The following is a 22,858-nucleotide window of genomic DNA, read 5'->3' on the forward strand; positions in this document are numbered from 1 at the left end:
AGAGGGGGACAGAAGAGATGGAGACACCAGAGTGAGAGGAGAGAGGGGGACAGAAGAGATGGAGACACCAGAGTGAGAGGAGAGATGGGGACAGAAGAGATGGAGACACCAGAGTGAGAGGAGAGAGGGGGACAGAAGAGATGGAGACACCAGACTGAGAGGAGAGAGGGGGACAGAAGAGATGGAGACACCAGAGTGAGAGGAGAGAGGGGGACAGAAGAGATGGAGACACCAGAGTGAGAGGAGAGATGGGGACAGAAGAGATGGAGACACCAGAGTGAGAGGAGAGAGGGGGACAGAAGAGATGGAGACACCAGACTGAGAGGAGAGATGGGGACACCCAGAGGAGAGGAGAAAGAGTGGAGGGAAAAATAAAAAGAGAGAACCGGAGTGATGTGGAGGACACACCCACCCACACAAACATACACACACGTCCCCTACACCCAAGATCACGTTAACACTTCCCTTCTACACTTGGTCCTCTTCATCTATTCATGTGCCTTTACCCTAAATATTTCACCAGCAAATGATTATTTCATGCCCCTCTGAACATCTCTCTCCCCAGCCTGTCTGATACAGAGAGACAGAGAGTGAGTGAGAAAGACAGAGTGAGAGCAAGAGAGGGAGATGGAAAGAGAAAGATTGAGGAAGAGAGGGAGCGGGCGGGGTGGCAGAACAGAAAGTGTGCCACAGAGCAGACAGACGCTCTGCAGTCCCGATCAGTCCCAGACCCACATCTGTTTCAGCCCAGAAACAGCGGCCTAAATCAAATGTTTCCCCCAGTGATTGATGGACAGATTAGGGGGAGTGATGAGAGGACGGATGGAGGGAGGGGTAGGGAGGGCTGTGGCCCGGTTGCTGGCTCTGTACTGTTATGTGATCTCCTAGCCCAGTCTCCCCCCCCCCCCCCCATGGATAATCCTTCTAAATTCTCGGCTCAACTTGCTCCAGTTCCAGCTCCTCTAAATTGTGATTGAATGCTGTCGTCCCACATGGCTGGCCTGTCTGTCTACCCCCTCCCTCTTCTCCTAGATTAACCGGATCTGTTTGGTGTTTCAGGATCCCCCATGCTGTCTGACACCACCAGGGCCCAACTGAGCCACACTGAGAGAGAGGAGAGGAGACTCCCCCCTCACTCCCCCCACCCCCCACTCCCCCAGGATGCACTGAGACCAGAACACGCTGGGTCTGTAGTTATATCACTCACAACCTGACCCATACAGAAAACCGGACTACATTGAGGAATGTGTTATTGTGAGTGCTGATGTAAAATGAACAGTAGTCGGTCTGGAATGTAGTCTGTGGTGGTCCACTGTCTAGTGGTCAGAGGATTTGTTAGGCCATCTCTTCTCTACTTCTGTCTATCCCCCTCCCTGCCCCTGTGTGTGTGTCAGACCAGTGTGGTATGAATGAAGGTCAGTGGGGCTCCGTCGGCAGCCGCCCCTCCCCCACTGGGGTTGTGTACTGAGTTGAGGCACAAACTGAGCTGCACAACCCGCAGCTTAATTACTGGAAAGCCCAAAGAGTGTCTGACCTCCACCATTAGCCTAATTGAAATTTAATTGAATTTCCTTGTCTAGACTAATTAAGCTCCTACTGAAACCTGCAATCTTTTAGCCGCCTAGCTAGCCTCTGGACAGACTGGATTCACACCCTATTCTGTGGAAAGAAAGGGGGAGGAAAAAGGGGGAGAAAGTTAGAGGGTGAAGAGGTGGAGCGGAGAAGGGCAAAGGGGAGAGGTCTGGTATTGGCTCTCAGGGGTGGGTGTGGTGAGGGAATGAGAGGAGGGAGAGGGAGATGGACAGAGAGTTGTGCAGACTAAAGTCCGGTCAGGGCGTGTGAGGTGAAGTATTACAAGCATTTCGCTACACCTGCAATAACATCTGCTAAATGTGACAAATAAAATGTGTTTTGATTTGAAGCAGCCTATGCCACTGATCTGGAGCATGTGGTTGAATAACCCTGACATGCATTATCTATGTGTTTTGATTTGAAGCAGCCTATGCCACTGATCTGGAGCCTGTGGTTGAATAACACTGACATGCATTATCTATGTGTTTTGATTTGAAGCAGCCTATGCCACTGATCTGGAGCCTGTGGTTGAATAACACTGACATGCATTATCTTTTTAGCCTCAGTTGTGTGCGTGCATTTTTGCCTGCGTGCGTCCCAGGCTTTTTGTGCGTAGCCCCCATTTAGCACAAGGGCTTGTTGCATGTCAGCTCAGCGCGTGTGTGTGTACGCACCTGTTTGTATGTTTCAGTATTATGTCCCTCCCTCACGACACTTCCATCCCCTCAGCTATAAAGTGCCCAAGAAAGGGAATGTAACTGAACTGAATGATTACCGACCCATACCACTCACCATCGTCACCGTGTGGTGCTTTGAGAGGCTCGTCAATGACCACATCACCTCCTCCCTCCCTGACACACTCGACCCTCTCCAATTCACATACCGCCCCGACAGAGCCACGGACGACACAATCGCCATTTCACTGCACACTACCCTCACCCACCTGGAGAAAAGGAATGCATATGTGAGGACACTGTTCATCGACTACAGCATAGTGCCCTCTAAGCTCACCAGAAAGCTCACGGCCCTGGGACTGAACTCCCTATGCAACTGGTTCCTGGACTTCCTGACGCGCCACCCCCAGATGGTGAATGTAGGTAACATTAACTCCACACTGATCCTCAACGCGGGGGCCCCACAAGGTTGCGTCATATGTCCCCTCCTGTACTCCCTGTATACCCACAACTGCGTGGCCTCAGACAGGTCGAACTCCATCGTCAAGTTCGCTGACGACTCGACAGTATTAGGCCTGATTATCAACAATGACGAGACGGCCTACAGGGGGGTAGGCACTCTGACGGCTTGGTGCCAGGTATACAACCTCTCGCTCAACGTCAGCAAAACAAAGGAGCTGATTGTGGACGTCAGGAAGAACCAGGCTGGGCACATCCCGATCCTCATCAATGGGGCTGCCATGGAGACGGTCAAAGGTTTCAAGTTCAGGAGGCTGAAGAAATTTGACATGTCTCCGAGGGCCCAGTGTTCTACAGGCGCACCATCAAGAGCATACTGTTAAGCTGCAACACAACTTCACCCCTGCTAACCGTAAGGTGCTACAGAAGGTGGAACGCTCAGCCGAACACACCATTGGGTGCACACTGCCTGCCTTCCAGGACACCTTCAACACCAGGTGTCGCAGGAAGGCCAAGAAGATCATCAGGGACCCCATCCACCCGAGCCACGGCCTGTTCATCCCACTTCCATCACTCAGACGCAGGCAGTACAGGAGCATCATGGCAAAAACGGAAAGACTGGCCAATACTACCAAGACTACCCCCAGAACATCAGGCTGCTGAATAGCCACCACTAGTCAGCTACCTAGTCCCCCCCCACCCTCTACCCGGTTATATCGCCCTGCCTCTAAAACAACATCCCTGCTGTGTTTGTGTTCCCCCAACTACACAGCTAAAGTGCTTCAGACGGGCTTCAGGGGGGAGCAGGGTTCTCCTGGGGGGCGTTTGTTGAGATTCTTTGCTTTTAACAGGTGAAAGACAGTGCCGTTTTAATGTTTGTGATTCACCATGAGTTATTCATTTGACGTATTCCCTTCTCAGTGCTTTGTAGGCAAGAATACATTAGCAGAAGCATCCTAGCAGAGGAGAGGGAGGAGAGAGGGAGGAGAGGAGAGGCGAGAGAGATGCTAATGTGAGAGGGGGAGGGAGACCGTCATTAGGAGAGAGAGAGGAGGAGGAAAGGGGAGAGAAGAAGAGGGTGGTTGGAAAGAAAAGAGTGAGAGAGTGTTTGTGAAAGAGGGGTGCGGAGAGATAAAGAGAGCAAGGAAAATGTTTTATGATGTCTGTTGAAGTGACCTTACTCTCCCTTCTTCTTTCCTCTCTCCTTTCTTTTCTCTCCCCCAGGTCCCTATTCAGCCTGGCCAGTCTTTCAAGTTCACAGTCCTGGAGACCCTGGACCGCATCAAGGAGGAGTTCCAGTTCCTCCAGGCTCAATACCACAGGTGCTATATACTCACTCACTACCCCCCACCTCCCCCTTATAGACTATACAGATAGTATATACACACCACCCTCCATCTTACCCCATGCAGGCATATGTAGGCACAATCCTAACGTAAAATCCATGTATGTAACTCAAAACTCCCATCTTCAGACACACAGATACATGGATAGCACAGACTTTTACTTCTATTCTGTGTTGAAGTTTATGACAAATTAGACACCATACAGTGGGGGAAAAAAGACTCAACATGGATCTCCATCTCTGCCGCTGCTCTACCTACGATATATATTGGTCTCCTGAGTGGCGCAGCGGTCTAAGGCACTGAATCTCAGTGTCACTACAGACACCCTGGTTCGAAAGGAACTATAGTTGTGTGATATTGTATGTCATAAACATTAATACACAATAGAAGTAAAGATGTGTGTGTCTGAAGATGGGAGTCTGAGGATTGTGTCCTATATGAATGTGTGTACCTCAGGGGGGAACTGTCCCTCCTCTCTCTAAAGGACTGGGGGATCCCCCTGGGAACCACTGTCACACTTCTACTGCTCCACTTATTATTCTGAGGAATATTACACGTCAGGCTTAATAATACTACACTTGATGTATGTGAAAGCCAAGGCTGGGTGCAGTGAACTATATGGTTGATATAACAGTCATACACAGGTCAAATGCAGGTAGTGATTCTAATCTTATCCATCTTCGTCCACCTGGCACAGTGGCAGGGTGCAAGCCTGGTCCCAGATCTGTTTGTGCTGTTTGACCGACTCCTACACCCGATGTCACAGTGGCAGGGTGCAAGCCTGGTCCCAGATCTGTTTGTGCTGTTTGACCGACTCCTACACCCGATGTCACAGTGGCAGGGTGCAAGCCTGGTCCCAGATCTGTTTGTGCTGTTTGACCGACTCCTACACTCGATGTCACAGTGGCAGGGTGCAAGCCTGGTCCCAGATCTGTTTGTGCTGTTTTACCGACTCCTACACCCGATGTCACAGTGGCAGGGTGCAAGCCTGGTCCCAGATCTGTTTGTGCTGTTTGACCGACTCCTACACCCGATGTCACAGTGGCAGGGTGCAAGCCTGGTCCCAGATCTGTTTGTGCTGTTTTACTGACTCCTACACCCGATGTCACAGTGGCAGGGTGCAAGCCTGGTCCCAGATCTGTTTGTGCTGTTTGACCGACTCCTACACCCGATGTCACAGTGGCAGGGTGCAAGCCTGGTCCCAGATCTGTTTGTGCTGTTTTACTGACTCCTACACCCGATGTCACAGTGGCAGGGTGCAAGCCTGGTCCCAGATCTGTTTGTGCTGTTTTACTGACTCCTACACCCGATGTCACAGGCTAGCAGGGTGTGGTGATATTGGTCTGTTCTTCCATATCATAGCAGAGTGTCTGTTTTATCAGAGTGTTAGCAGAGTAGAGTTGACCTCCAGACTGTGACCTTGGTGCTGGGAGCCCAGCTTCACATCATGAGCTGAATACTCATGGCCATAACTCTCTCGGTCACAGCAGTGAACAGTGTGTTGAAGATAGCATTGTTCTCCCACTGCAGCTTGGATCCCATCGGTCTCTCTGTCTAATTGATCTAGACCCATAACCTTTTTCAGCTTTGACACAAAGGAGAGATTCAGGTTGAGCTGCAGCAGGGTCGGTCCTGCCTTAGATCAGTTTGTTGACACGTGTGTGTGTGTGTCTTTTCCCTCTTTCTCCGCAGCCTGAAACTGGAGTGTGAGAAGCTGGCCAGTGAGAAGACAGAGATGCAGAGACACTACATCATGGTAAGATCTATTCTATTTCCTCCAGCGTTGGTTCACAGACATCAATGAGACAACATGGAGAGGGAAGGCCCTGTCTCTGTCTTGCTTTACAAATATACCTCTCTCCATTACACCAACATAGGAAACTATCTAGCCTAGGAATGGGCAACTCCAGTCCTCGGGGGCCAAATGTTTTCCCCATCCCAAGCAACACAGCTGATTTAAAGTCATTGCATTGTAAACTGAAGATCAGGGTTAGTTGATTATTGGAGTCAGGTGTGTTAGCTGGGTCTGGGGCAAAAGTTTGACACCAATCAGGCCCCCTGAGGACTGGAGTTGCTCATCCCTGATTCTAGCTTGTTGAGGAGCATCATCTTGAGTTAGGAGGATGAGACTCTCAGACTGTCCAAAAGCAGAACATGTCCCTCTCTCTGTCTCTCGCTCTCGCTCTACTCCCTCTGCAACAGCTTGAGCCCCTCCACATCAGTCTGTCTGCCTAAAGACTTGTATGTTATTAACTATGTCTGTGTCTGTGGAACAAACACAGTGAGGACAACCTGAATATGATATGAACCATCTGCTGAGAAGCTCCCATTTCATCAGGGAGAGAGAGAGAGATGGAAGAAAGTGAGTGAGAGAGACTGAGAGAAAGGGGAAGGGCTGTGCACAGTGATAGACAGACAGACACTACCTCAGACTAAGAGTATTCACACTGTTCTCTGTGACTGTGAGAGGCTGTACTTTATGGATGATTTCACGTTTGCAGGGTTTGATGGATGGTTGGCGGTAGTTGGATAGATATGTAGGAGCCTTTACTACAATGTGAGGAGAGACTACAGTGTACTCTGTGTTATAGACTGGGGGACAGTCAGCGACATTTGATCAACCCTCATGCATACATACTAAATGTCATGACCTTTGTGACCACAGGACTGTTGGTCAACAGCAGGAAGAAATAGGCTAAAACGTCTGTGAATGAAGCCTTTTCTATAGTGTTGGACTCCCTGGTCTCCATAGAGATGGAGGATAGGTGGGGCAGGTGCGATATACATGTACAATCTTAGAAAAAAGGGTTACAAATGCGTTATTCGGCTGTCCCCGTAGGAGAACCCCTTTTGGTTCAAGGTACAGTACTACTCTTTTGGGTTCCGTGTAGAACCCTCTGCGTAAAGGGCTCTACATGGAACTCAAAAGGGTTATATCTGGAACTAAAAAGGGTTCTCCTATGGGGACAGCCGAAGAACCCTTTTAGGTTCTAGATAGCACCTTTTTTTCTAAAATGTGTATATATTGCATGTAATGTACAATGCTGTGAACAAGTATTTGCCCCCTTTCTGATTTTCAACATCTCAATTGGCATTAGGTCTGAATTTGTTGCTTTTTAAACATTTTTATTGTGTGTTTTGCATCATTGTCTTGCTGCATGACCCAGCTGCGCTTCAGCTCACAGACACTGGCCTGACATTCTCCTGTAGAATTCTCTGATACAGAGCAGAATTCATGATTCCTTCTATTAAGGCAAGTTGTCCAGGTCCTGGGGCAGCAAAGCATCCCCAAACCATCACACTACCACCACCATGCTTGGCCGTTGGTATGAGGTTCTTACTGAGGAATGCAGTATTTGATTTTCGCCAGGCATAATGGGACCCATCTCGTCCAAAAAGTTTACTCAAGTTTGCCAGGAAGCACCTGGATGATCATCAAGACTCTTGGAAGAATGTTCTATGGACAGATGAGTCAAAAGTATAACTTTTTGGATGACGTGGGTCCCATTATGCCTGGCGAAAACCAAACACAGCATTTCAAAGTTAGAACCTCATACTAACGGTCAAGCATGGTTTACAAATCAAATCAAATTTTATTGGTCACATACACATGGTTAGCAGATGCGAGTGTAGCGAAATGCTTGTGCTTCTGGTTCCAACAGTGCAGTAATATCTAACAAGTAATCTAACAATTCCCCAACAACTACCTAATACACACAAATCTAAAAAGGGGTGAATGAGAATATGTACATATAAATATATGGATGAGCAATGGCCGAGCGGCATAGGCAAGGTGCAATAGATGGTATAAAATACAGTACATACATGTGATATGAGTAATGTAAGATATGTAAACATTATTAAAGTGACATTATTTAAAGTGACTAGTGATCCATTTGTTAAAGTGTCTCAATGTAGGCAGCAGCCTCTGTGTTAATGATGGCTGTTTAGCAGTCTGATGGCCTTGAGATAGAAGCTGTTCTTCAGTCTCTCGGTCCCAGCTTTGATGCACCTGTACTGACCTCGCCTTCTGGATGATAGCGGGGTGAACAGGCAGTGGCTTGGGTGGTTGTTGTCTTTGATCTTTTTTGCCTTCCTGTGACATCGGGTGGTGTAGGTGTCCTGGAGGGCAGGTAGTTTGACCCCGGTGATGCGTGCAGACTGCACCACCCTCTGGAGAGCCTTGTGGTTGTGGGCGGAGCAGTTGCTGTACCAGGCTGTGATACAGCCCGACAGGATGCTCTCGATTGTGGATCTGTGGAAGTTAGTCAGGGTTTTGGGTGACAAGCCAAATTTCTGTTGTGCCTTCTTCACCACACTGTCTGTGTGGGTGGACCATTTCAGTTTGTCGTTGATGTGTACGCAGAGGAACTTAAAACTTTCCACTTTCTCCACTGCTGTCCCTTCTATGTGGATAGAGGGGTCCTCCCTATGCTGTTTCCTGAAGTCCACAATCATCTCCTTTGTTTTGTTGACTTGACGTTGAGTGAGAAGTTGTTTTCATGACACCACACTCTGAGTGCCCTCACCTCCTCCCTGTAGGCTGTCTCATCGTTGTTGGTAATCAAGCCTACCACTGTTATGCCATCTGCAAACTTGATGATTCAGTTGGAGGCGTGCATGGCCACGCAGTCGTGGGTGAGGGAATACAGGAGGGGGCTGAGCATGCACCCTTGTGGGGCCCCAGTGTTGAGGGTCAGCGAGGTGGAGATGTTGTTTCCTATTTTCACCACCTGGGGGCGGCCCATCAGAAAGTCCAGGACCCAATTGCACAGGGCGGTGTTGAGGCCCAGGCCTCCAGCTTGATGATGAGATTGGATGGTACTATGGTGTTGAATGCTGAGCTGTAGTCAATGAACAGCATTCTTACATAGGTATTCCTCTTGTCCAGATAGGATAGGGCAGTGTGATGGCGATTGCATCGTCTGTGAAACTGTTAGGGCGGTATGCAAACTGAAGTGGGTCTAGGGTGGCTGGTAAGATGGAGGTGATATTATCCTTGACTAGTCTCTCAAAGCACTTCATGATGACAGAAGTGAGTGCTACGGGGCAGTAGTCATTTAGTTCAGTTATCTTTGCCTTTTTGGGTACAGGAACAATGGTGGCCATCTTGAAGCATGTGGGGACAACAGACTGGGATAGGGAGCGATTGAATATGTCCGTAAACACACCAGCCAGCTGGTCTGCGCATGCTCTGAGGACGTGGCTAGGGATGCCATCTGGGCCAGAAGCCTTGCGAGAGTTAACACGTTTAAATGTTTTACTCACATCGGCCACAGATAAGGAAGGGGGAGGGGGCGTAGTTCTTGTTAGCGGACCGCGACGGTTTCACTGTATTATCCTCAAAGTGAGTAAAGGTGTTTAGTTTGTCTGGAAGCATGACGTAGCTGATTTTCTTTTTGTAGTCCGTGATTTCCTGTAGACCCTGTCACATATGTCTGGTGTCTGAGCCGTTGAATTGGGACTCCACTTTGTATCTGTATCGGCATTTCGCTTGTTTGATTGCCTTGCGGAGGGAATAACTACGCTGTTTATATTCAGCCATATTCCCAGACCTCTTTCCATGGTTAAATGCGGTGGTTCCTGGTGGTGGTAGTGTGATGGTTTGGGGATGCTTTGCTGCCTCAGGACCTGGATGATCCAAAACACACCATCAAGTCTACATGAAAATTGTTAAAAAGCAACAAAGTATACGTTTTGGAATGGCTTAGTCAAAGTCCAGACCTAATCCCTATTGAAATGTTGTGGCAGGACTTAAAATGAGCAGGTCATGCTTGAAAACCCACAAATGTCGCTGAGTTAAAGCAGTTCTGCATGGAAGAGTGGGCCAAAATTCCTCCATAGTGATGTGAGAGACTGATGAACTATAGGAAGCGTTTGGTTGCAGTCATTGCAGCTAAAAATGGCACAACCAGTTATTGAGTGTAAGGCGGCAATTACTTTTTCACACAGGGAAATTGGGCGTTGCATAACTTTTGAATAAATAAAATAAGTATCCATATGTTTTGTTATTTGTAAACTCAGGTTCCCTTTATCTAATATTAGGTTTTGGTTGAAGATCTGATAACATTCGGTATCAATATTATGCAAAAATAGAGAAAATCACAAAGGGGGCAAATACTTTTTCACAGCACTGTATATTGGTGTACATACAAGTTATGTTGAGTAGCCTATGAATGGCTGGGTTTGAGGTTAGCTCTGAGGAATGGTCTCTACCATCTGTGTCTGTGATGCCTACTGTATTGGCAGTGATCTGGAGGGAGGGAGTGTAAGGAACAGAAAGTGAGAAGGAGGGAGATTGAAAGTGAGGGAGAAAGGCAGGGACAGGGGCTCAGGAGTGAGAAAGGGAGAGAAAAAAAATAGAAAAGAGAGGCTGAGAGAGAGGCAGCCAGACAGAGAGAGATACAACACCAACAGAGAGAGAGACAGAGAATGACAAAGATAGAGTGGCTGAGATGGAAAGGGAGGAAAAGAGAGGGATAGAGAAAGAGAGCGTGAGCACAGACACATAAATAATGTGAAGTAACAAGGTTTCAGTGGCTCCACAGTGGAGTTAACCCAGAAGGATATATTTAGGTAGTTAGACAGTAGCCTTAAGACTTGTTTGCACAGGCAGTCCAGTCTTTCTTTAGACTGCTCCTATCATTCATTATTCTGTAATTTAAAAAAACAGGAATGGGATGTTCCCGCCCGCTAACGTACTACTTCCAGGGAATGACTTACGACTCGGCTGATGATGATAATGATGATGATGTTGAGCATGGAATAGACATCAGGATTAATTTGGAGCAGCATATTGGAATGTTGCCTCCATAAAATGAGGTAAAAGCATCAGCAGGCAGCAGGGGTTGGGTGGTGTTTTATACGTTTGATTAACGCACTCTGCAGCTTTATGCATAAGCTAAACTCAACAAAAAAAGAAATGTCCCTTTTTCAGGAGCCTGTCTTTCAAAGATAATTTGCAAAAATCCAAATCTGGTCCATAAGGAGGAGATGCCCTGCAGTACTTAATGCAGCTGGTGGCCACACCAGATACTGACTGTTACTTTTGATTTTGACTCCCTCACACGTTACTGACTGTTACTTTTAATTTTGACTCCCTCACACGTTAAGTTTGCTGAAAATAAACGCAGTTGACAGTGAGGAAGTTTCTTTTTTATGGAACCCATCTCTGTTAGATATGGAAGCCGTCTCTGTTAGTCTTCTGTGGTAGTCTACAGAGACATGGACATACACACACGAGAGGGTGTCTGCGGGCGCCTTGTTTCTGGTTGTTCTATTTATAATTCATGGGGCTCAGATTTCACAGCTCTCCTGAAATCTGTGTATTTGCAGCCATTTTTATCCCAATATCAAATCATTTCTGGGTAACAATTAAGTACCTTACTGTGATTGTTTTCAATTAAAATGGTAGAAAAGTGTCCTCGCGAGTGGCGCAGCAGTCTAAGGCACTGCAGTGCTTGAGGTGTCACTACAGATCTGGATTCGATCCTGGGCTGTGTCGCAGCCGGCCGTGACAGAGACACATTTGGTCCAGCATTGTCCGGGTTAGGGGAGGGTTTGGCCAGCCGGGATGTCCTTATCGCACTCTAGCGACTCCTGTGGCAGGCCGGGCTCATGCACGCTGACACGGTCGCCAGGTGTACTGTGTTTCCTCCGACACATTGGTGCAGCTGGTGTCCGGGTTAAGCGAGCAGTGTGTCAAGAAGCAGTGCGACTTGACAGGGTCATGTTTCGGAGGACGCATGGCTCTCGACCTTCGCTTCTCCCGAGTCCGTACGCGAGTTGCAGCGATGGAATAAGACTGTAACTACCAATTTAGATATCACAAACAATTGGGGAGAAAAAGGGGTAAAAAGTAAAAAAAATATATAAAAAGAAACAAAAATAGCTTCTTAGCAAAGGGCAATTTCTCAAGCAAGTATTTTGCTAGGACATCCCACCCAAACAGGCTGAAATTCAGGCAGGCTTTTCAAAATGCATTATCATAATTTTCCCAATTTCACAGTATTATTCCAACCTCAAAACACAGGAAAATCACGTTTTTGGCTCCCTGGGCCTAAATAAGACCCCATTGTTTCAACTGTCTAATCAGAGAATGAGAGGTGTGTGTGTCAGGCCTGAGACAGGGAGACAGATGAGGTTGGCATATGTCTGTGTCATTTCTGTGGGTTTTATGAGTGTGTTTGTGTGTGTGTTTAGTATTTGTGTGTAGTGTTTCTGTTTGAAATAGAGGGGGTCTGCAGGGGTCCCATTTAATGACCATCCATGTGGTCACATGCACTATAACCCTGTGTGTTCATGTGTGTTTGCGTGCTATACATCCCCGCAGGGGGGAGGAGTGTTTGTGAGGGGGGTGGATTAATGCACTACTCTCAGCCGCTTACTCCACCCCCAGCTTATCTGTCTGATTCAGCCTGACAAACTGTGCTCTCTTCAGGAACATTACAGTCACAGATTGCGAAAGAGAGATGGAGAGAGGGAGATGGAGAGAGAGATGGAGTGTCAGAAGAGGGGAGGGGAGGAAGGAGAGAACCAGGGCAGAGGGGGAGAGGGGAAGGGATGAGGATAGAATTGTAAAAGGAATGCACCCTGGTAAGCTAACCGTTTCTGTGACATATGATAGTGCGAGCTGAGGATTTAGGGAGAAAAAAAGGGGCCAGGAGGATTGTGTTTTAAGAGTCTTCAATCTGCCTCGACTGTCTGGTAACATGTCGGAACACAGCAGAACACACATCTTTACAAAGATTGGCTGCTGGTGGCTCTATCAACATTTGTCAGCAGAATACCACCCTGCATCCCACTGTTGGCTTGCTTCTGAAGTTAAGCAGGGTTGGTCCTGGATGGGAGACCAGATGCTGCTGGAAGTGTTGGAAGGCCAGTAGGAGGCACCCTTTCCTCTGGTCTAAGAAAATATCCCTTCTGTAGGGTGCTGTCTTTCAGATGGGATGTTAAATAGGTGTCCTGACTCTCTCTGGTCACTAAAGATCTCACGGCACTTATTGTAAGACCCTGAGGTCCTGGCTAAATTCCCAATCTGGCCCTCATACCATCACAGTCCCCATAATCATCCCCAGCTTACAATTGCCTCATTCATCCCCTCTCCCCTGTAACTATTCCCCAGGTCGTTGCTGTAAATGAGAATGTGTTCTCAGTCAATTTACCTGGTAAAATATGCCCCTCATTCTCTAGGCCCAATGAGAAAGGCTACTCCAAGGTCAATCCATTTTGGTTGGGATTTGGTCATATTTCTCCAACTCTGATGATGAACCAAGAAGTAAAGACTTTCTATCCTAAATCTACTTTTAGTTATTTCTCTATGTGGAGTTTACAGAGCTAAAAGTCAGACCTCACCAGTTTTAAGGACATGTGAGTAAAGCTTGCTAATGAATGTATTAATACACTGATGGTATCTGTCGGTGTGGGAGGAGAGAGAGTAGTGGAGAGACAGGCACCACCTGAGGGATTCTGATAAACAATGCAGTCTACGTGCACGCACGCACACTCACACACACACTCACACACATACCATTTAGCCAAATCACCTTGGATTAGATGCACTCCACAGAGCATCTTCTTAAGTCTGGAGATTTAACAGAATAGTAAAGACAGGCTGGCTGTAAAGACACTTTGACACTCACTCAACACGATGAGTCACTGAAATGGAGGAAGGGCAAACGAGAGCGCAAACACTCTGAAATGAATGGGGGGGGAGAGGGAGAGAGAGAGAGAGAGAGAGAGAGAGAGAGAGAGAGAGAGAGAGAGAGAGAGAGAAAGAGGAGCAGCTGGTTGAGTGAAATGAATGACTGACTGCTTAATGCGTTGGTTGCTCAGATGACTGTGTGTGAATGTGAGTGTGTGAGTGTTAGAGAAAGGAATAGAAAGACAGAGTGGGGGTGATGTTGTTGATGGTTTAGGACTATCACATGACTAGAGATTAGTTAGCCAATGACTTCCTTATGGTAGTCCATCGTATCTGATGATGACTTCCACTTCTGAGTTAACAGTGAATTCTTTGACTGTGGAGTCCAATCTGAGATCCACAAACTGTATTGCAGGTGGGGCATATGCAGTCTGTGTTGGCGGGGCAGGCATGGTTGTATGTCTCCCGAGCTGTTTTGGCCGTCTCTTTGTGCTCCTCTCCTCCTCCCACCTCAGTACACCGCTCTGGCAGAGCTGCCGCCAGGTGGAACGGTCGACAGCAGCATCCTCTAGGTCTGTGGATTTTAAGTTGCATTGCTTCAGCAATGTTTTTAGCTGGTCCTTGTAGTGCTTCATCTGCCCCCTGCAGATCGCCGGCCAAGATGTATCTGGCCATACAGGATCTTCCGTGGCGAGCGCTCCTGAGACATTCTAATGAAATGCCTAAGCCAGCACAGTTGGTGCTGGGTGACCATGGCCTCCATACTCTTGCAGTTGGTCTTAGCAAGTATTTCTGTATAGGGCACACGGTTGCACCAGGTGATTCCCAGAATGTGTTGCAGACGTCTTATGTGGAATCGCTCGAGCTGTTTGTTGTGGCGACTGTAAGTGACCCAGTCTTCACAGCTGTAATGAAGTGTGGTGATGCAGACGGCTTGATAGACGGCGACTTTGGTGTGGAGGTGGAGATCCCTGTTTTGGAAGACCCTGCGTCTGAGTTTCCCGAAGGCAGCAAATGCTTGCTTTATCCTATTTTGAATTTTGAGTCCTCTGAGAGAATGCTGCCCAGGTATTTGGAAGACAGGACTATTGTCAGTGATTTATGGTCAATGGTGAAGACAGGCATGGTGGGTGGAGGGCTGGATCTCCATTGGCAGACCACCTCTGTCTTGCTGGTGTTGATAGACAGTCCCATCCTGCTATAGAACCTCATAGATGCTACAAGGATGGACTGAAGGTCTTCTGGAGTGTTGGCCACAAGAGTACAGTCATCAGCATACTGCAGCTCAAGAACCCGCTACGTCAAAACCTTGGTGGTTACTTGGAGCCTCCTTATGTTGAATAGGTTTCCATCCAGTCTGAAGTCCACCGCAACTTTGTGGAAAAGCTGAGTGACACATAGGAGGAAGATGTTAAAGAGTACCGGTGCCAGCACACATCCGTGTCTCACACTGATGCTTACTCCAAAGGGCACTGACTCCTGCCCTCCTATAGCCACCTGAGCCATCATCCCATCATGGAACTGGAAAAGGATGTTGACACATTTGTCTGGACAGACAAATTTGAGTAGAATGCCCCATAGTAGTTCCCTGCTCACAGTGTCGAAGGCCTTGGAGAGGTGGACAAAGGCCATGAAAAGGTCCTGATCTTGTTCACGGCACTTCTCCTGGAGTTGCTGTGCTGTGAATATCATGTCAACCATCTCCTGTTCTTTCTGAAGCCGCATTGTGACTCTGGCAGCAGTTCCTCTGTGATGTTGTTCACCAGCATGTGTAGCATCACCTTGGCCACGAACTTGCTGGTCACTGCCAGAAGCGATATCCCCCATCTGTTGCCGCAGATGGACTTGTCACCCTTGTTCTTATAGATGGTGACAATGTTTGCATCCCGCCACTGTTGGGGGGACAATCTCCCGGTCCGTGCAGAAGTAACCTCCCTTGTTAAGTAGTTGTCAGCACCAGGGGTCTTGTTGTTCTTGAGGGACGGATAGCTGATAACACCTCCTGGAAGGTTGGCGAATGGTTGAAGTCTTGAATGGGTGGACGGACAGGCAGTTCTTCCAGGATGGAGTGGTCTGTAGGTATGCTGATCGAGTAGTGCTTCAAAGTGGTCAGCCCACCTCATCAGGATCTGGTTTTGGTCCTTCAAGAGAGTCAGACCGTCGGCTGTTTTCATGGGGGTGATGGAGCGACTTCTAGGGCCATAGATAGCTTTAATTGAGTTGTAGAAATTGTGCATGCTGTTTTTGTCTACATAAATTTGGATTTCTTGTTCCTTATTCATCCACCATGCATTCTGCAGAGCACGCAAGGTTGGATGCACTTCCTTGCGCTATGCATACCATTGTCCAGTAAGGTTGTGATGGTGTTACAATGATGTTTCCTAGCTCTGTAGCCAATGGAGTGGGCCGCTGCCTGATAGAGCACTCAGCTAATAGATGCCCACTTCTGGTCCATGGGGTCCTCTGCGCTCAGAAGAGGCTCAGTCTTCCTCAGCCTTTCAGCGAGAGAGCAACTTAACTCGTCCATTACTGTAGCTTTCTCAAGCCAGATACAGTGCAGACGCCTCTTACTGGACTTCTGTTGGCGTTGGGGGGATGTATTCTCACCTGGAGTTTAGCCAGTATCATACGGTGATCTGTCCAGCATTCTGCACCCCTCGTGGCAGGTGTTAGCAGGACGTCATTAGTGTCAGCATGTCTCACTATGACGTAGTCAATCAGGTGTCAATGTTTGGAGCGTGGGTGCAGCTATGATGTTTTATATTTGTTCTTCTGCTGGAACAAGGTGTTAGTGACAATAAGATTGTGCTCGGCACATAGAGTTAGTAGTCTCATGCCGTTCTCATTGACCTGGCCAACACCATGGCTCCGCTCTATATCCTGTTGTTCTGTCCCACCCTAGCGTTGAAGTCATCCAGCAGAAATATCTTGTCATTCCTGGGGATGCGGTGTGACTTGTAGAAGCAGTCCTTTGCCTCATTTTCAGATGGTAACTTGGGTGCGTATGCACTGAGAAGAGTAGCATAATGCATCTTGGCTAGGGGGATACCGAGAGACATGAGTTTTTCACTTATGCCGACAGGTGTTTCGGAAGGGCTGGGTGGTAGGCTGTTCTTAATTGCCAGTCCCACACCGTGCTGATGTTGTCCAACCGGAGGGTAACCTTTCCAGAAGAAGGTGTAACTTTCTCCCTCCTCTTTCAGGGAACCTTCATTCAGGAACCTGGTCTCACTCAGGGCAGCAATGTCAATGTTGTAGCGCCTTAGTTCTGTAGCAATCAAAGCTGTTCTCCGATGGGGTCTATCGCTGTTATCGTCAGTGTCCAAGAGTTCTGATGTTCCATGTCGCCAGTTTCAGGGGAATTATTTTCTTTTGCATTTTTCGACAGCTGAGTGGAACTCCCTATAGGTGCGGTAGCCTATCCAGGATGAAGTGAATTTTTAGGCCACCTTTTCAAGGCCTCTCCCCAGCTGGGGTGAGCAATGTGGCTCCTAAATAGGTCTGCTGAGAGCAGCTGCCACTCAAGTCCCAACTGCTAGTGACCATAATAGTTCTGTGCTGCTGGCGTGCAGGGGTTTGATTAAGGGCTCCCGATGCATCCACTCCTACGCCGTCACCAGACACCCCAACACCGCCAGACTTTAGTCCGGTTTCCAGTTGATGTCTTCACCGAGGTCAGAAGTGGATACCTGCTCAAAGGAAGTTATTTAAAGTGCCGCTGAGGGTGCGCAATCCCCAACAGCACTGTAGAAATGGGAAATTCCAGTGGCAAGGGGGAAACCCAGGATGACCAGTATCTTCTACAGCTGCAGGAGGCTGCCGGAAACCAAGTCTGCCGGCGTCCGCCTACCGCGCGCCGCCAGCACACTGCTTTTCTCTCAGGGTGTGCCCCCCTAGCCTTTGTCGTAACAGATTAACCCACAAGGCAGCGGGCAGCGGGCAACTGTCTAGTGCAGTAGTGCCTAGGTAGAGGTTAGTTGCATGCCCGCTTACTACGTGCTTGCATACTCTCGTTACAGCTCTCTGCTGCCGGCTAGCCCTTGACGTGGATTCATGCACAAGTCATGCACAAGTCTCCCCTTGCCGGTACAAAGCCTCTCCATGACCAAGACTCCTGTCGGGCCTCCTCACAGCAGCACACGTTGACTGGTTGTCTTGAACCTCCAGGCTATCTGGCAGGGGATCTCTGAGCAGCAGTGGGCCCCAGAGATGTATCTGTACAGGCCCACCTCTGTGTTGACACACCCTGACAGCCATCAACCACTAGCCAATGACAGACATCGTCTCGCTACAGTGACCTAGCAGGGTCTAGTGTGAGGGCCAACACACTCACACCCAGCTGCATGGTCGATCCTCGCCATCAAGTTAATGCGCACGTGTGCTCGCACGCACGCACACACACACACACACACACACACATGCATATGCACACACAGGCGAACCTATATATGGCGACATACACCCTCATCTCTGTCTCACCCTCTCTTTCTGTTTATCACTCTCTCTCTCACACACACACACACACACACACACACACACACACACACACACACACACACACACACACACACACACACACACACACACACACACACACACACACACACACACACACACACACACACACACACACACACACACCACACACACACCCTCCTCGTTGTGGTGGTTGGGGAGGTGACGTCAGCATCAGCAGGCTGGCTTACTGTTTCTCTGCCGGGCTTAGCCTTCGCCACATCCGCCACATGCCGTGCACAATCTGCTCCAGACTGACACACACACGCATACACCAGGTATTATACACATAGCGCTCAATGAGAATGCACTGACACGAGAGGGAGATTATATAATGGTGGGTGGTGAGGGAGTAGGACGAGGGGCTGACAGTCAGGCAGTCAGCTAGGGGAAGATGAAGCCATTAAGAAACAGAACAGGCAAACCTGCACAACGCTACAACAACGCTGCCTCGCTCTGCTGTCTGTCTGTAGTAGATCAGCCTTGATAACAGCTCTGTGGCTGCCTGCTGTTGTTGTGTTGTTGTGTAGTGTGGGGCTCTTAGCTAGCTCAGCTTCATCACCTGGGATCATAAGCCTGCATAGGGATTTTAGCGTTGTTCTTTTATACGGCTGAGAATGATGATCCTTGGAATAGTATGTGTGGAGAGTTATAAGAATGTGAATTATTCAAATGAATGAGGGTAGATTAGATGAATGAGAATATGCAAGACATGACATGACAGATGTATTTTGGTGTGATTAAGCTGAGCAGATTCCTTGTAGTACACTGTGCAGTGTGTTGTATGGATCATATGTGGCTGTACAGTATCTTGATCTTTCATGCCATTTAATTAATTTAGCCTGACTCTCTATCAGTGTTGACTTTGCCAGAGGAGTATCCTCACACAGACAGACACAACTCAGTATTAGGAAGGTGTTCTTAATGTTTGGTATACTCAGTAATCCATCCCCACATTGTTCACCTCTCTACATGGGTCCAGCCATGTTGGTTCTCTATAGAGCCTTATACACTATCTTTCAGTCTATAATATGGTATGTAGAGCATTCTAAAGCCTTTACATAGTCCTTATTCCTCCATACAGACTGCTCTGTGACGAGGCTTGTGTTGTCCAGTACATGGCCACATTAGCATACTGGTCCTCAGAACCTACTTATCTAATATGAGAGAGAGAATGAATAAGAATGGAGAGAGAAAGAGAGACTAATAATGGTTAGAGTGCGAGGGGGAGAGAGAGAGAGAGATGGGGGATGGATGGAGCGGTAGAGGGAGGGAGGACATGATGAGGAGAGATGGCACAAAAGAACATGGCTTTTATGATGTTGGAGAGAGGAGAGGATTCAGAGATGGACAAAGGAAGGAAGGTTTAAGAGGACCGTGTGTGTGTGTGTGTGTGTGTGTGTGTGTGTGTGTGTGTGTGTGTGTGTGTGTGTGTGTATGAACTGTGTGAACTGTGTGAGCGCATGTGTGTGTGCATGCATCGTACGTGTGTGTGTGATAGAGAGAGAAACCGAGAGAGAAATGCCAGAGAGAGAGATCAAGAGATGGAGAGCGAGAGAAAGAGATATAGACAGACAGTCCCTGTGAGATGCAGAGATTCTGAGAGGGCGAGAAGAGACAGAAAGACAGAGACAGCGAGAGGTTCAGAGGGGGGGAGAGAGGGAGGGGGGGGGGGGGGGAGAGAGAGAGAGAGGGAGAGAAGTCAGGTTTGATGGTCATCATTCTCAGTGCTGTTCATGTGCCTGCTGAGACTGGGACTGGCTATGTCACAATGACTGATCCCCGCTGTCTCTCCAGCCCGGATGGAAGTTATTACTGTGTACACACACCCACACTGGCGCGGAGACAGACAAACACCGCCTCATACACACTGACAACGACAGACACACATTCACATTTCCACCATGCACACATGAACGGACCCACACTCACACACAGAATTGATCACCTGATTATATTTAATGTATTACCTCTGTATACTTATTGAATGTTGTTATTTCTCTCCATACAGTACTATGAGATGTCCTATGGGCTGAACATAGAGATGCACAAGCAGGTAAGAGAGACGTTACTGTCTGTCAGTATTACTGTGTGTGTTGTCTGTGTCTGGTCTTTACAGGGAGCAGTATAGGGCAGACACCACAGTCACCATCCCTCTCAGCCCTCTCTGACACCAGCCACTGTCTGTCTCTCTCTTTCTCACACACACACACACACACACACACACACACACACACACACACACACCCTCAAACCGAGTGTGTGTGCATGTGTGTTTCACACTCATGAACTGTAGTATTTCTCATCATCTCTGAAAGAGTGTGTTCATCGCAGTAGGGTGTGTGTGTGTGTGTGTGTGTGTGTGTGTGTGTGTGTGTGTGTGTGTGTGTGTGTGTGTGTGTGTGTGTGTGTGTGTGTGTGTGTGTGTGTGTGTGTGTGTGTGTGTGTGTGTGTGTGTGTGTGTGTGTGTGTCGCGCGCGTCATGATCAGCAGAGTCCTGGCAGGCACCCCATGTCCCTTTCTTGTTGCAGAGTGTGTGTTGTGGCGCATTATCCACTTGACTGACGTCTTCATTCAAGGTGACTTACAGGCTCATTCTACTCCATCGTCACGGACAGCAGTGAAAAGGTCCGGTGGTGTTTAGCATTCCACATGCTGGACCCAGAGCTAGGCACAGAACCAAACAGATCCAGAACCATAGTGAATATGTGCCATTAGCCAGTAGCCAGGCCGACAGGGTAAAGCTCCACTGTCAGCTCTACTGTCACCACAGAGGAGATGTAAATAGAGATCTGCCTGTGCTACTCCAGAAAGGGGGAGGGAGGGGGGGGGGAGGGGAGGAAGAGAGGGGAAGGAGGGAATGAGAGAGGGGGAGTGAGGCTGCTGGCAGGGGACACAGGCGAAGGGAGAAGGAGGGCTGAGACAGGTGATGAGAGAGAACAGAGAGAGGGTGAGGGGGGAATTAAATAGAGAGTGTGATATGAGAAAGACAAATGGATAGTAAAAAAAGAGCCAGAGAGAGATGCTGTAGAAAGGATGAGCCAGAGAGAGATGCTGTAGAAAGGATGAGCCAGAGAGAGATGCTGTAGAAAGGATGAGCCAGAGAGAGATGCTGTAGAAAGGATGAGCCAGAGAGAGATGCTGTAGAAAGGATGAGCCAGAGAGAGATACTGTAGAAAGGATGAGCCAGAGAGAGATGCTGTAGAAAGGATGAGCCAGAGAGAGATGCTGTAGAAAGGATGAGCCAGAGAGAGATGCTGTAGAAAGGATGAGCCAGAGAGACCGATACTGTGGAAAGGATGAGCCAGAGAGACCGATACTGTAGAAACGATGAGCCAGAGAGACCGATACTGTGGAAAGGATGAGCCAGAGAGAGATGCTGTGGAAAGGATGAGCCAGAGAGACCGATGCTGTGGAAAGGATGAGCCAGAGAGACCGATACTGTGGAAAGGATGAGCCAGAGAGACCGATACTGTGAAAAGGATCAGCCAGAGAGAGATGCTGTAGAAAGGATGAGCCAGAGAGAGATGCTGTAGAAAGGATGAGCCAGAGAGAGATACTGTAGAAAGGATGAGCCAGAGAGAGATACTGTAGAAAGGATGAGCCAGAGAGAGATGCTGTAGAAAGGATGAGCCAGAGAGAGATGCTGTAGAAAGGATGAGCCAGAGAGAGATGCTGTAGAAAGGATGAGCCAGAGAGAGATACTGTAGAAAGGATGAGCCAGAGAGAGATGCTGTAGAAAGGATTAGCCAGAGAGAGATACTGTAGAAAGGATGAGCCAGAGAGAGATGCTGTAGAAAGGATGAGCCAGAGAGAGATGCTGTAGAAAGGATGAGCCAGAGAGAGATGCTGTAGAAAGGATGAGCCAGAGAGAGATGCTGTAGAAAGGATGAGCCAGAGAGAGGGTGAAACATTTTTTTTTTTAAATGAGCGAGAGTGCACTGAGAAATGACAAGGGGAGCTTTGAGCCAAAGCAAGGAATAATGAATCATGAATAGATTTAACAGTATCTGCTCTTAGTTCCTCTCTTCCCAGCCCCAGCCGTGTGCCATTACTCTCCTCCTCATCACGTGCGGGGCCATCTCGTGGTGTGCTGCTGCCATTAATTGAGCCATCAAGCAGTCACTCGCTGTCTACAGGAGTCACTATTCCCTTTAGCTTCTACTGATCCGGGAGGGATGTGTATAGGGGAGGATTTGGAAGGAATGGGCCATCTGCCAACAGGGCTACTGATACCAACTGATCTGATAGCATCTGTGTGTGTGTTCTGTCTGCCCTTCCCTCCCTTCCTGCCGTGGAGATGGTGATCACTGATCAGCCATGGCATCATGGTGGCTTTAAAACAGCAGGCGCAGCACAACACACACCTTCCTGCCTCACTGGAAGAGAGAGAGAGGAGCACTACTGATATGTAGAAACACTGAGGGCTTAGTATAATGGAGTTACATATGTAGTGATATATATGTCGGCAGCAATACAGTCATATCATCACGTGTGATGTTTTAGGTCTGCAGACAGCTAGTTATATATTCCATGCTATATGTTCTCAGAAGGCTCAGGGATATGGTGGTATGTGTATACAGGAGGTATGGTGGTACATTATATTCACTGATATCGGTCCTAAGAAGCCTGCAGTAGTAGTTTTATCT

The 22,858-nt window shown here is 48.2% G+C and overlaps 1 protein-coding gene across 2 annotated transcripts in view; it reads left to right on the forward strand.

Moving 5' to 3' along the window:
- The window catches only part of LOC106584409 (transducin-like enhancer protein 4), an 83,952-nt gene that overhangs the window by 8,015 nt on the left and 53,079 nt on the right, over positions 1–22,858 (forward strand). For both annotated transcript variants that reach the window (XM_014169700.3, XM_082968063.1), the window contains exons 2-4: positions 3,930–4,027; positions 5,744–5,807; positions 20,221–20,265. In XM_014169700.3, the coding sequence (XP_014025175.1) occupies positions 3,930–4,027; positions 5,744–5,807; positions 20,221–20,265 (207 nt within the window). The remainder of the gene's footprint in view (positions 1–3,929; positions 4,028–5,743; positions 5,808–20,220; positions 20,266–22,858) is intronic.

Source organism: Salmo salar, chromosome 23 (genome assembly GCF_965601325.2).
Source record: "Salmo salar chromosome 23, fSalSal1, whole genome shotgun sequence".
Classification (NCBI taxonomy): domain Eukaryota; kingdom Metazoa; phylum Chordata; class Actinopteri; order Salmoniformes; family Salmonidae; genus Salmo; species Salmo salar.